The sequence below is a fragment of the Arachis hypogaea genome, chromosome 15 (assembly GCF_003086295.3).
Source record: "Arachis hypogaea cultivar Tifrunner chromosome 15, arahy.Tifrunner.gnm2.J5K5, whole genome shotgun sequence".
NCBI classification, from domain to species: Eukaryota; Viridiplantae; Streptophyta; class Magnoliopsida; order Fabales; family Fabaceae; genus Arachis; species Arachis hypogaea.
This window is the reverse complement of record NC_092050.1, coordinates 10,496,619-10,509,765: the sequence shown is the minus strand read 5'-3', so window position 1 is coordinate 10,509,765 and position 13,147 is coordinate 10,496,619. Positions and strand designations below refer to the sequence as shown.

The following is a 13,147-nucleotide window of genomic DNA, read 5'->3' as shown; positions in this document are numbered from 1 at the left end:
AAATCCTCCTTGAAGCGGGCCAACAATCTCCGCAAGATGAGGACGGAGCCTATTAACAAGGACTTTTGTGATGATCTTGTAAACTACATTGTAGAGACTAATCGGCCTGAAATCTTTCATAGATACCAGTAATTCAACCTTTGGAATAAGAACCAGTAAAGTCTCCATCATTCTCGGATCAAGAGTAACACCGGAGAATGCCTGCTTAACCATCTTCTAAACATCAAGACCAATAATCTCCCAATATTCCTTGAAGAAGAAATTTTGAAACCCATCAGAACCCAGAATTTTAAAAGAGTTCATGTGAAAAATAGTTGTTCTGACTTCCTCCATAGTAATTGGTGCCGTAAGATCATTGCAAGCTTCCTCATTTAGAGAAGGAACAAGCACATCACCAAGGCAACCCAAATCAACATCATCCAAACGATAGAATAAGCTTTTGTAGAAAGACTCTACTTCTCGACTCAGAACCTCTGGATCAGTTTTCCACACTCCATCCTTGAAAAAAAGGCCATGAATCTTATTATGCTTCCTTAGCACAAGAGTTTGAAAATGAAAGAATCTTGTATTCATATCCTCGAACCTTATCTAATGCTCTCTAAACTTTTGGAACCATAGGAACTCTTCTTGCATTAGAGTATTATTATAATGATTAAGCAACGGTTGCTCTTTCTGACACAAATAAATGCTATCCACCACTTTCAAATACTTTTGTAAATAATTAATCTGCTGCTCTAATTCATATTTTTTAACAAAAATATTATCAAACACCTTCGAGTTAAACTCTAATGAATTCTTCAGCACTTTCGAAAGCTTGCCATGAATTCCTCTATTACCAGACCACCATGACTGATTCACAATATCCTTATACCTGGAATGAGTAGTCCAAGCAGCAACAAATCGAAAAGGTCGATTCCCTTTAGGCTGAGGACGACCTTTATAATGCACCAAAATAGGGCAATGATCAGACTAAAGCCTATTTAAAACTTCTGCATAAGCCTCTGGAAAGATAGATAACCAACTACTATTTATACAGACTCGGTTAAGCTTTTTTGCCACGTCAACATAATTTTTTATCCTTCTGTACCAAAAAAAATTGTCTCCCTATAGTCTTCAGATTAAACAAACCACTATCCCCTAATGAAGTAGTAAACATGTTTGCTCTTTGATGAGAAAATTGATAGCCCTTAAATTCATGAGAAAATATGACTTCATTAAAATTACCAAGAATAATCCAAGGTCCTTGAAAAATCATGAATTGTGCAACAAGATAATCTCAAAGGAGAACCCTTTTATTAAATTGAGAGCTACTATAAATACCACTGCACCTCCAAATTAAATTATCAGATTGAACCTCAATAGTAACACCCTGATCAAAAGCATCAATGAACTTACAACAAACACCCTGCATAGAGGATAGAAATCAAATACCCCTATTATGCCCCTCTGCTTCCACTATACCAAAAAAAAGTCATACCCCAACATTTTCCAAAACAATTTTAAATGCTGAAAAGGAGAGTGAGTTTCAACCACAATAAAGAAAACAGGTCTAAATTTTTTAACAAGTTCCTTACAATGCACCTAGGCTAACTTATTAGAAGCACTCCTAATATTCCAAACAATCATATTTAAACTATCCATAAATAATAGGGACAGAATAAATAAAAACATAAACTCTAAATAGAATCACCAACCTCAATAGGTGGTTTGTCCTACGGTACTGGCATACTTTGATCCTCAATAATTGTCACCCTCGGACTCCCCAACGTTGCACCCGCCATGCTTCCATCTACTAAAGTTTCTTCCGTTGCACCACCATTTTTATCAACTGGCGAGTTCTGTAGGAAGGAAGGCCGCAGACGCTTCCGGAGAGAAATGTCACGACGTGCAGGAGTTTTGCGTGATGGAGATGGCGCAATTTTATGTTTTTCTCACTGCCCCATCCTAATGCCAATTGATTTGCCTCCATCACCATGAAAATTGGGTCTTGGAATCCTTCTTGAACCATACTTGTGCTGCTTTCCATCTTGGTCCTTCAAACCTGATGGATGGCCCATTGTGAATTTTCTCTTACGCAGCACTTGTTGCCAACCCTCTCCATCATCCATGCATGGCTCATTAACATGACCATCAGGCATGTGAGGAGCCAATAATTCCGTAACCACATCCTTCCCTTTAACAACTCCTAATTTCTCGCCGAAATTACGAGAATTCTCACCCAAATCGCGAGCTTCCGATTCAACCTTTTTTTGAATTTCATGATTGTTGTGTGGCACTAGGGTCGGGGCTTCATTATTTATTTCATCACCAAAAGAATCACACTTTCCTTCCAAGGACTCCTTCTCCATGCACAACAATTTATCATGCCCATACCGTGCACAAGTAGAACAAATCAACTGTAAACGTTTGTACTCCACTTTATAAGTCATACCCTCCACTATAATATGTTTGATTACAAGCAATCCAAGATTAATTTGAACACAAACTCGAACATATTTTCTCTTTCTGCAAGCTTAGTGGCCAAATCTACTTTCATCGAAACCCCTATTGCAGAAGCAATTCGCAGCATTGCTTGTTCCTGGTAGCACCAAATTGGAAGTCTCGAGACTCGAATCCATACTAGTGTTGATCCGAGGATTGTTCGCATGGCCTAAAATCCACGTCCCATGACTTTACTACAACATAGTGATAGTCTATCAATCACGGGACACCAAGCATGACTTTCTCACGATCCGCAACAATATCAAATTTAACCAAAAATACCCAAACTCCACATCCAACAAATCATACCCTCCTTTGATGCGCTATACTATCCGAAACTTATGCATAAGAGTCGTGTAGCCATAATGTTTATCCAGTACCTTGATCACAATGACTTCTTTATATGGTTCAACTAGACAGCTCTTTGCCTTCTTCGTAAAATTGACACTTGGTGGACGAGAATTACCCTGCTTACCTGGCACCGTCACGATACTATACCCAGATAAAGACCTACTAATGTAAAGGCCTTAAATTTTTCTGCACCAATGACCTTATTATCTCTAAAAGAGACCTTGGATAGTTTTTCTAAACCCTCTCGAAAAGAATCCTCCTTAACACCGGATACACACCCTCCCACACTCTTTCCCTTATATGGCATGGCCATCTTTCTCACCATGTTTCACCGTCAAACGCTCGCTTCCGCTCTCTCCTTCTCCCTGAATACGGAGTACGTTTTCTTTTTTTTACCAAATCTAATATTTAAATAGTCTAATTAGTGACCTAATTTAATAATTATGATTTTTTTATTTAGGCTTTAAAAGAATAAAAAAACAAATGACGGTTTCTTTGGACAAGTCCACCTTGCCAAAACCTGTGGATCAGCGGCTTTTTTTTATTACAATCGTGCTTCCTTTTTCAATCGTGCTATGTTACCAAGAAGAAATCTACCAATATCTGCCAAAGGTTATTGGGTTATTTCACAAAGCCCAATTATTTAGAAAAATTACACCCCAAATTAACCCAGTTAATCCTAATACCACATGTTTATACCTGTAACCCTAATTTACCCTCTTTTTACTTGTTGTTACTGCTGAGACACACCCCCACTCCTCATCTCCTCTGGCAGCGCCACGTAGCACGCCGGATTGCCGTCTTCTCTGGTCGCATTCGTCAACGGAGTCAACGCCGTCGGAAAACCAGTTGCATGCTACGTTAGTTTGTTATCACTCCTGCACATTTCAATTTGCATTATACTGGACCCACCAAATCCCTAATTGACATAACAAATTATATTTAAATTAATTTTAATTAGTGTTGATAATAGTTGGCAGATACAACTCTTGGTACCCTATACTTTTCCTTTTTATTATAGCATCTAGTTCAATTATTTTTTTGGGCAAGTTAAATGAGTTTCACCAATTAAGTTCTATTTTAGTCTTGAAAATTAATAAGTTGCATTGATTTATTCTTTAATTTTTTAATTGTTACAATTTGATCTTTTATATTTAAAAAAGTATACCAATATAGTCCTTCGTATATTTTCCGTCATCGAAACTCAACATCATTGGTGACGTAACCAGAGACGGATGTATGTATATAATTGTGGGGGCAACCGCCCCCACTACAATTTGAAAATTTTTTAAGTAGTATATGATAATAATATTTATTTGTCCTCATTAAATTATTGAATTTGACCCCATAATAATTTTTTACTCAATTTTTGGTACTACATAGTTAATTTAAAAATTTTATATTAGATGTCATTAGAATGATCAATTCTCAATTTAAAAAAAATTTGTATTTTTTCTTAAAAATCGACTCCAAAGAATATTATTTATCTTTTTTTGTTAGTTTTATTTTTTTTTCATAACAACTGCATTAATTGAAAGAATTTTCTCAACTATGAATCTCAATAAGAATTGGCTTCTAATTGTATGAGAAGTAAATTTTTAAATAAATATTTACTTATATATATGTAAGAGTAATACTACACATTCAAGTCTTTTTATGAACTAAGTTTAACCAAGTTAAACAATAAGATTTAAAATAATGTTAGTCATAGTTGATTTTTGTTATCTTAGACTAACTCGGGTGGACTTGGTTAACAAAAAAATGTGAATATATAGCATTATCTTATATAAAAAGACAGATATTTTGATTGTGTTGTTAAGAAAAAGATTACTTAATTTTTTTAAAATATGAAACTTAAATAATAAAATTCTAAATTATATATTATTATTTAAATTACTATTTCGGTATTTTAATTTGTAAATTAGATATTTTAAAAACTAATCATGTTATATATACATAGAAAATAACCACCTGTATATATATATATTGAAATAAAAAATATACATTAAAATAAATTAAATAATACATGTATTTATATATAAATACATAATGATTAATGAATAATTTGATAACTGATTTTTATGTACATATAATATTTTTATTATTATTATTATTGTTATTATTATTATTATTATTATTATTATAATATATATAGCCCTTACTATCAAAATTTTTTACATCTGTCACTGGACGTAACTCAAGTCTTGCCACGCTGAACATATTAAAACGACGTTATACACGTTTTAACGCTAAAAAAGGCATATAAACGATGTCGTTTGAGGGTTATGACAAGGAACTTGATTATGACTAGGGACGGATCTATATATATTATAGTGGGGGCAAGTGCCCCCACTATAATTTGAAATTTTTTTGAATAGTATATGATAATAATATTTATTTGCCCCATTAAATTATTGAATTTGACCCCACAATAATTTTTTACTTAACTTTTGGTACTTAATAGTCAATTTAAAAATTTCATATTAGATGTTTATGAGAAGAATCAATTCTCAATTTAAATGAGATTGATGTTCTTTCTTAGAGATGAACTCAAAAAATATTATTTATCTTTTTTTAAAATTAGTTTTAGTTTTTTCTGTAGCAATTACATTAATTGAAAGAATTTTTTCAACTATGAATATTACTTAGAGTTGGCCTTTTATTGTATGAAAGTGAATTTTTAAATAATTGTTTAGTGATATATATAAAAAGAGAGACATTTCAATTATATTTAAAAAAAAAGATTAATAATTTTTTTAAAAATATAAAACTTAAAAAATAGAATTCTTAATTATATATTATTATTTAAATTACTATTTTAGTGTTTTAATTTGTAAATTATATATTTTGAAGACTAATCATATTTTATAATAACAAAATATAATTATAACAATAATTATGCTATATGTACATAAAAAGTAACTATCCGTATAGAATACATATTAAAATATAAAATATACATTGAAAATAAATTAAATAATAAATATATTTATACACAAATACATAATAGTTAATGAATAATTTGATAGCTAATTTTTGTGTACATATAATATTTTTATTATAAAAATTATTAGAGTTTATCTATCTTGTATCCTAAAAGCACATATTGAGATTACAAATTGAAAATATTTTTATTGAAATTTCAAAAAATTTAAATTTTTAATGTATTTATTTTGTAATTATTAAATAAATTTAAAATCTTTCACTAATAGTAAGCTTGTTATGTGTTTTTATGATACATGTTAGCTAAACCTAAATTATTATTATGTTATATATATTTTGTCCCCACTATCATAATTTTCTGGATCCATCATTGTTAATGACGCTGAATTCTGGTAATAAAAAATACATAAAAGACTATATTAATGCACTTTTTTTAGTTTAGACGACTAAATGAAAATAATTAAAAAATCAAAAACTAAATCAGTATAACTCACCAATCGGACTAAAATGAAACTTAATTCGAGCTGAATAGTAGAATTTGGCTCGTTTTGCCACCTTATATATAGGGCAATTTACCTAAATAAATAAAGTAAGTGAAAGCTTTACTCAAATACACAAAACAAAAACCGTTTACGTGCATGTGCAAATTTCACTTTCTATGTAATCCGTGGAAAGCAACCACGGTTTCTAATTTCCACGTAAACCGTGGCAACAAGGGAAGGATTATGAATGGTTTTTCTTGTGTGTAAACCGTGGCAAGTTACCACAGATTACGAAGGGAAGATTGAATGCATAAACCGTGGCTGCCTCCCACGGTTTATGAAGATTGCGCAGTAAACGTAAACCTCTGTAACCTCCCATGGTTTATGAGAATTGTGCAGTAAACGTAAACCACTCTAACCTCCCACAGTTTATGTGTTAGGGGCTATAAATACATAATCCGCTGAAGGTCTTCACGGATCATTTGTGTCACAAACAAAATTTTGAAGGTTGTTGCTTTCAGAGAATTTGAGGAAAGCTTTGAAGGTTTCAAAGAGGTTTGGGTGGTTGAGCCATGGAGGATGAGGTTCGCTTGTACCGACTAAATGGCGTTGCTCACGTGGCTGGATACATCGACGAAGAAGTTAGTTATTATTATTATTATTATTAATATTTTTATTAATCTTATTTATATAAATATTGATATTATTATTTTTATTGTTAGTAAAAATAGTTTATGACTTTTATTTTTATTGTTATTCTTATTAATATTATTTATATAAATATTGATATTATCCTGGTTATTGTTAGTAAAAATATTTTATTATTTTTATTTTTATTGTTATTCTTATTAATATTATTTATATAAATATTGATATTATTACGGTTATTGGCAGTAACAATATTTTATTACTTTTATTTTTATTGTTACTATGAGTGCATAGTATTAGTAGTTTCATTGCTAATATTATTGTTGTTGTTACTTTTATGACAATGGTAGTTATTATTGTTACTCGTACTTTTTGTTAGTGTTGGGAGCGTTTAGTATTATAATTACTGTTATTGTTAGTGGAGTTATTCCTGTTGGTGTTGTTATTATTCCATTTTGCTTCGTGATTGTTATTGTTATAACAATAGAATCAACAAAATCAATGTGAGGATTCTAGTAATTTTTTATAAATTATGTTTGATGTTATTAGTGATGGTCGTATGTTGAGGGATTTTGTTACCCACATTTTGCAGCCTACTAGGGTTATTAGCGGCATTAGGAGACAACAGAATATGCCCTTACATGACCGGATTATACCCTATCTGGAGACCGCCGGCTTGTATCATTTGGCTAGGCTGAACAGTCAGTGGTTCTGGGTTGATGAGCCTCTCCTTAGTGCATTTATTGAGCGATGGCGTCCTGAGACCCACACCTTCCATATGCCCTTTGGTGAGTGCACTATTACTTTGCAAGATGTGGCATATCAGCTGGGTTTGCCGATCGATGGTGAGCCCGTTAGTGGGTGCCTGATTGAGTTTGAGAATCTGATGGAGCACGGTAGACCAGCATGGGTGTGGTTCCGCGAGTTGTTCGGGGAGTTACCTCCGCAGAGTAAGGTAAAGAAGATGACAGTGTGCTACACATGGTTCCATGAGAGGTTTCGGGTTCTCCCAGCAGATGCTAGCGATGAGACCGTGTGTATATACGCTCGTGCCTATATTCTGATGCTGTTGTCCTCGCAGCTGTTTGCGGACAAGAATGCAAACCGGGTCCACCTTCGCTGGTTGCCTTATTTGGCATCGTTGGACGAGTTGGGCAGATATAGCTGGGGCTCGGCTGCACTGGTCTGGTTGTATAGATGTCTTTGTCGTGTGACAAACAGAAACGTTGTTAACTTGGCCAGGCCGCTACAGCTTCTACAGCCTTGGATTTTCTGGAGGTTTCCCACTCTGAGGCCCAGTGGGTTTGATGGATTCGGGTTTCCTCTTGCTTCCAGGTACGGTTTATTATTTTCAGTTCGTAAATTGTTCAACATCATGTGTTATTCTTTGTTTTGACATCATTTCAATGAAAATTGTAGGTGGGCTGAGTACATGCCGAGAAACGATGCAGGGGCTCAAAGATTAGTGTCTGCACGCCTTTCCTTGGATCGATTGCGTGTCCACGATGTGAGTCATTTAGTTATTGCTCTTACTTGCACTAGTTTATGTTAAATGTCATGGTCTGACGAAACTCTTACTGTTTCGATACAGTTTGTGTGGGAGCCTTATTCTTCTGTCGAGGTTGCTTCTGTTATTCATCCGGAGATACTAGTTGACGAGCACCGTAGGCTATGGACGGCCATCACTAGCCTGATATATTTTGCTGCGATTGAGTGGCATCAGGTCGATAGGGTTCTACCGCAGTTCGGCGGTGTTCAGCATCTCCTTCAGCCAGCTCTGAACATAGATTGGCTACATGCGAAGGATGGCAAGGGTGGGGACCGGTGGTTCCCCACGTATTATCAGGAGTGGCATAAGCTTTGGGAGAACCGGATTCAGTCAATCATATGGGTCGATCGAGTCCTTGACCCCGGTCCATCAGCAGACTACCTGGAGTGGTGGTGCCGTGTGGCGCACAGATTCCTATCCCCAGATGTTGCATTTCAGGATCCGAGGCCGATTGTGTTGAGTGAGGAGGCTCGTCACAGAGGGTCATCCCAGGCACCTCCTAGGGTCCACGTTTACGACAGACCAGATAACAGGCGAGTCGATCGCGTCGACGTATAGGCACCCGGACCACGGATCGAGAGTGGCGATGGTTGGACGACCGTTTGGAGGAGGACCTCCATGGACCTGATCATGGAGATGCGATGGATTATCGTGTTCCTCGTCGTAGAGGCAGACGACAGGCTGGGCGGGTTGGCCGTGGAGGGGGTCGAGGTAGAGGACCATCCGTTGAGGATGACGGCACTCAGCACGTTCTTGGTGAGGATGTAGTTGGTTCAGCCTCAGCTATGGATCAGCCGACCTACGATGTGGGTAGTAGCTCTCAGCTCTTTGGGAACGTGGCCCCACATGCATTTGCTGAGTTTACCACCGCGGCAGTCGGGATGGACATCGATGATCCTATTACTGAGTCAGAGTTCTATAGGGATATAGCAGACATGCTCAGGGATGACGATGGGACCCATTATAGGCCACAGATGCCTGAGGATCATTCCCAGTTTGCTGATCACCAGCCACAGAGTGACGATGTTCAGGCTCAGTTGGCCGTTGACCTCAACGAGACTGCAGCATCTCCGTGTGACCCATGGTTCGCGTTAGGAGGGACCCCAGCCTCCGCATTCAGCGCCGTTCCTGCTTGGCCATCCAAACCTTCCTGTAACTAGGCCTGAAACCGTAATCGCCTTCTGTAGCTTGTTGCAATACCTTTACCGTAACCGCAGCATCTTCCCTAACCAACGGAAGAATCCTCGCACAGATAACGTGGTAATCCAGCTGACGGTGATCACTGGAAATAGAGGTTGCCAAGCATGTGTGTGGCCCGTTGTACCTCCTAACCTCCCAAGTTCCCTTTTGTGCACGCAGCGCTACGCGAATCAACCAAGTACAACCCTTGCCGAATTCCTTGCATTTTCCATGATACTTCAGATGATTTGATTCGATAACTCTGTACTCAACACCTCGTCGGATGCTATAGTCCTTCACACTCAGCACAGCCTCATCTTTATTCTGGAATGATTGCCCAATCTGAAATTCTATAGAAGAGCCCCCGACTGTGTTACCACCATCCTCCTGTTGACCCAGAGCCTCCAAGTTTAGTGTGGAGAAGTGTGGAGGGTACTGTTGAGAAGCAGAACTTGAAGGCCGATGCTGCGCATGTGGATTGGCACCTGTGTCATCGTCGCTGTCCCCTATGATATCAACAGGCTCCTGGTCAGAGTCATCATCACACATTGCATTCTCTACTCGATCAGGTTCACCATCCCCTTCCGTATAAGGTAACATGCCACCACCGGTGCCCACAACGTAAGCCTGCTCAAAGACTCTTGCATTCTCCAAAGGTACAGAACCAACAACCTCTGTTCGGTCTAAATCAACCGCGAATGCAGGGGATGCTACCAGCAGAAGATACTGTCTGACCGCAGGTATCGAACTAGACGCAACTCTCGCGCCAGTCAAGCTAGGAACTTGAGCGGATGCCCCAGAACTATCGACACCGACCTCCAACTTCGCGAACAATTTGTGGATTCTGATCTCCGGAAAACTCCTTACACAATGGAACAAAACCCTAATATCTTCATCAGCCGCTAGCACAAAGGTATCATACTTAACACCTGTCGAGACAACTGCGATGGAAATCTTGTAGAATAGTTTCTTCACTCACTTGCTACCAAACACGCCAAACTTCTGCAAGATGCTGTTCTTCAAATCTGACAAAGTGCTTGACGAACTGATGAAAACACTCAGTGGTTCTCTGTCAGTGAACTTCACCCCATAAGTTTTGCATTTTTTAATTTTCCCAGAGCAATGCACTAAGGCAAGAAAACTCTCTACCTCACTTGCCATTATGAGAATGACCTCTTGTGGAGCTTGAATCTCACCCTCATATATATAGAGTTTCTGTCTTTGTAAACCGTGGGAACCTACAGTGTATTATGGCCATAATTTTTCCTTCATAAACCGTTGTAGCCCACAATGTTTTATCACCATCTTGCCATCTTCATAAACCGTGGGAGGCTGCCACGGTTTATGCATTCAATTTTTCCTTCGTAATCCATGGTAACTTGCCACGGTTTACACACAAGAAAAACCATTCATAATCCGTCCCTGGTTGCCACGGTTTATGTATAAATTAGAAACCGTGGTTGCTTCCCACAGATTACATAGAAAGTGGAATTTGCACATGCACGCAAAGGGTTTCTGTTTTGTGTATTTAAGTAAAACTTTCACCTACTTTATTTATTTGGGTAAATTGCCCTTTTATATATATATATATATATATATATCTTAAAAGTTAACAAAAATTAGAAGCAAACTAATAAAATCCATCATTATTGAATATTCTTAAAATGTCAATTCTAGTGTTACAAAAATCACCATAGAAACGCAAATTCGATTTCTTTTTAGGTCACATCTTTTAATAAAAACAATACGATACAAAAGATGTTAAAACAGTAATTAGTTTAATTTTATTCAGCTTTTTAGATATAATTAATGCATCCTATGTGTATAACAAAGTATAGAATATAGTATTTGATATTTTATTTAATATAATACTTGTTATATTATTATAAATAAATTTAATTATTCGCCTATTACGTGTTTAATTATCTTGATGATTGATTATTTAGTTAAAAATGTATAAATTAATATGTATAAATATACATAAAACATAATAATTAATTTAATAACTAATTTTTAATGGTATAAAATATTTTTGTTAAATTAAGCTAAAAATTTATGATTTCAAAAGGTAAAATTTTCCCCCAATATTGAATAAAACTGAGCCACAAATTTCCCAATTATATGTTTGGTAAAATCTTATGTGCAATTGTTTTCTCATATAGTTGATAACTAAATATTATTAAATAATAATTTAATCAAATTTATTAAATTATTTAATAATTTTTAAGTATGAACTCCCCATCAAATTAATTATACATAAATTTCAGGACAATTTACTTATTTAAATAAAATGACAGAATCCTTTATCCAAATGTGCAAAACGGATTGTTGTTACGTGCATGTGCAAAAATCCTATTCTATGTAATCCGTGGCAACCAACCACGGTTTCTGAATTGTGCATAAACCGTGGCAGGCTGGGACGGTTTATGGGAAAACATGGATGCTTGTAAACTGTGGTAGGTTCCAGCGGTTTATGAAGGTGGCGTGGAAGGCATAAACCGTGGTAGGTTACCACGGTTTATGAAGAAGCTGCACTGGTCATAAACCCTTGTGGCTTACAACGGTTTATGAAGGTTCAATTTTGGCCAAAAAACCTTGTAGGTTCCCACGGTTTACAATGACGGGAACTCTATATATATGTGGGTGATTCAAGCTCCATAAGAGATCATTCTCACAATGGCAAGTGAGGAAGATAATTTTCTTGCCTTAGTGCATTGCTCTGGAAAAATTAAAAAAAGCAAAAGCTATGGTGTGAAGTTCACCGACAGAGAACCACTGAGTATTTTTATCAGTTCGTCCATGAGTTTGTTAGATTTGAAGAACAGCATCTTGCAGAAGCTTGGCGTGTTGGGTAGCAAGTGGGTGAAGAAACTATTCTACAAGATTCCTATCGCAGTTGTCTCGACCGGTGTTCAGTATGATACCTTTGCGGTTAAGGCTGATAAAGATATTAGGGTTTTGTTCTACTATGTAAGGAATTTTCCAGAGATCAGAATCCATAAGTTGTTCGCGAAGTTGGAGGTCGGTGTCGATAGTTCTGGGGCATCCGCTCCAGTTCCTAGCCCTACTGCCGCGGGTGGTGCATCTAGTTCGATGCCTGCGGTCAGACCGTATCTTCTGCCGGTTCAATCACCTTCGTTTGCGGCTGATTTAGACCGAACGGAGGTTGTTGGTTCTATACCTTTGGAGAATGCAGCAGTCTTTGAGCCTCCTCACGTTGTGGGCACCGGTGGTGGCCTGTTACCTTATATGGAAGACTTTGGTGGACCTGATCAAGTAGAGAATGCAATGTGTGACGATGAGTCTGACCAGGAGCCTGTTGATATCGTAGGTGACAGCGACGATGACACAGGTGCCGATCCACATGCGCAGCATCGGCATTCAAGTTCTGCTTCTCAGCAGTACCCTCCACACTTCTCCACACTAAACTTGGATGCTCTTGGTCAACAAGAAGACGGTGGTAACCTACTGGGGGGATCTTCTACAGAATATCAGATTGGACAAACATTCCAGA

At 36.9% G+C, this 13,147-nt stretch overlaps 1 protein-coding gene across 1 annotated transcript; it reads left to right on the top strand.

Moving 5' to 3' along the window:
* Window positions 1-7,437: 7,437 nt before the first annotated feature.
* Window positions 7,438-9,012, top strand: LOC140179101 (serine/threonine-protein phosphatase 7 long form homolog). The gene is made up of 3 exons (XM_072217717.1): window positions 7,438-8,240; window positions 8,325-8,412; window positions 8,497-9,012. The coding sequence occupies exons 1-3, from the start codon at window positions 7,438-7,440 to the stop codon at window positions 9,010-9,012; spliced, it is 1,407 nt and encodes a 468-aa protein (XP_072073818.1).
* Window positions 9,013-13,147: the final 4,135 nt, after the last annotated feature.

Coding starts and splice junctions, on each gene's coding strand:
- LOC140179101 (XM_072217717.1), top strand. CDS start 7,438: ATGTTTGATGTTATTAGTGATGGTCGTATGTTGAGGGATTTTGTTACC. Junction 8,241..8,324: donor GGGTTTCCTCTTGCTTCCAG/GTACGGTTTATT, acceptor TGAAAATTGTAG/GTGGGCTGAGTACATGCCGA. Junction 8,413..8,496: donor ATCGATTGCGTGTCCACGAT/GTGAGTCATTTA, acceptor GTTTCGATACAG/TTTGTGTGGGAGCCTTATTC.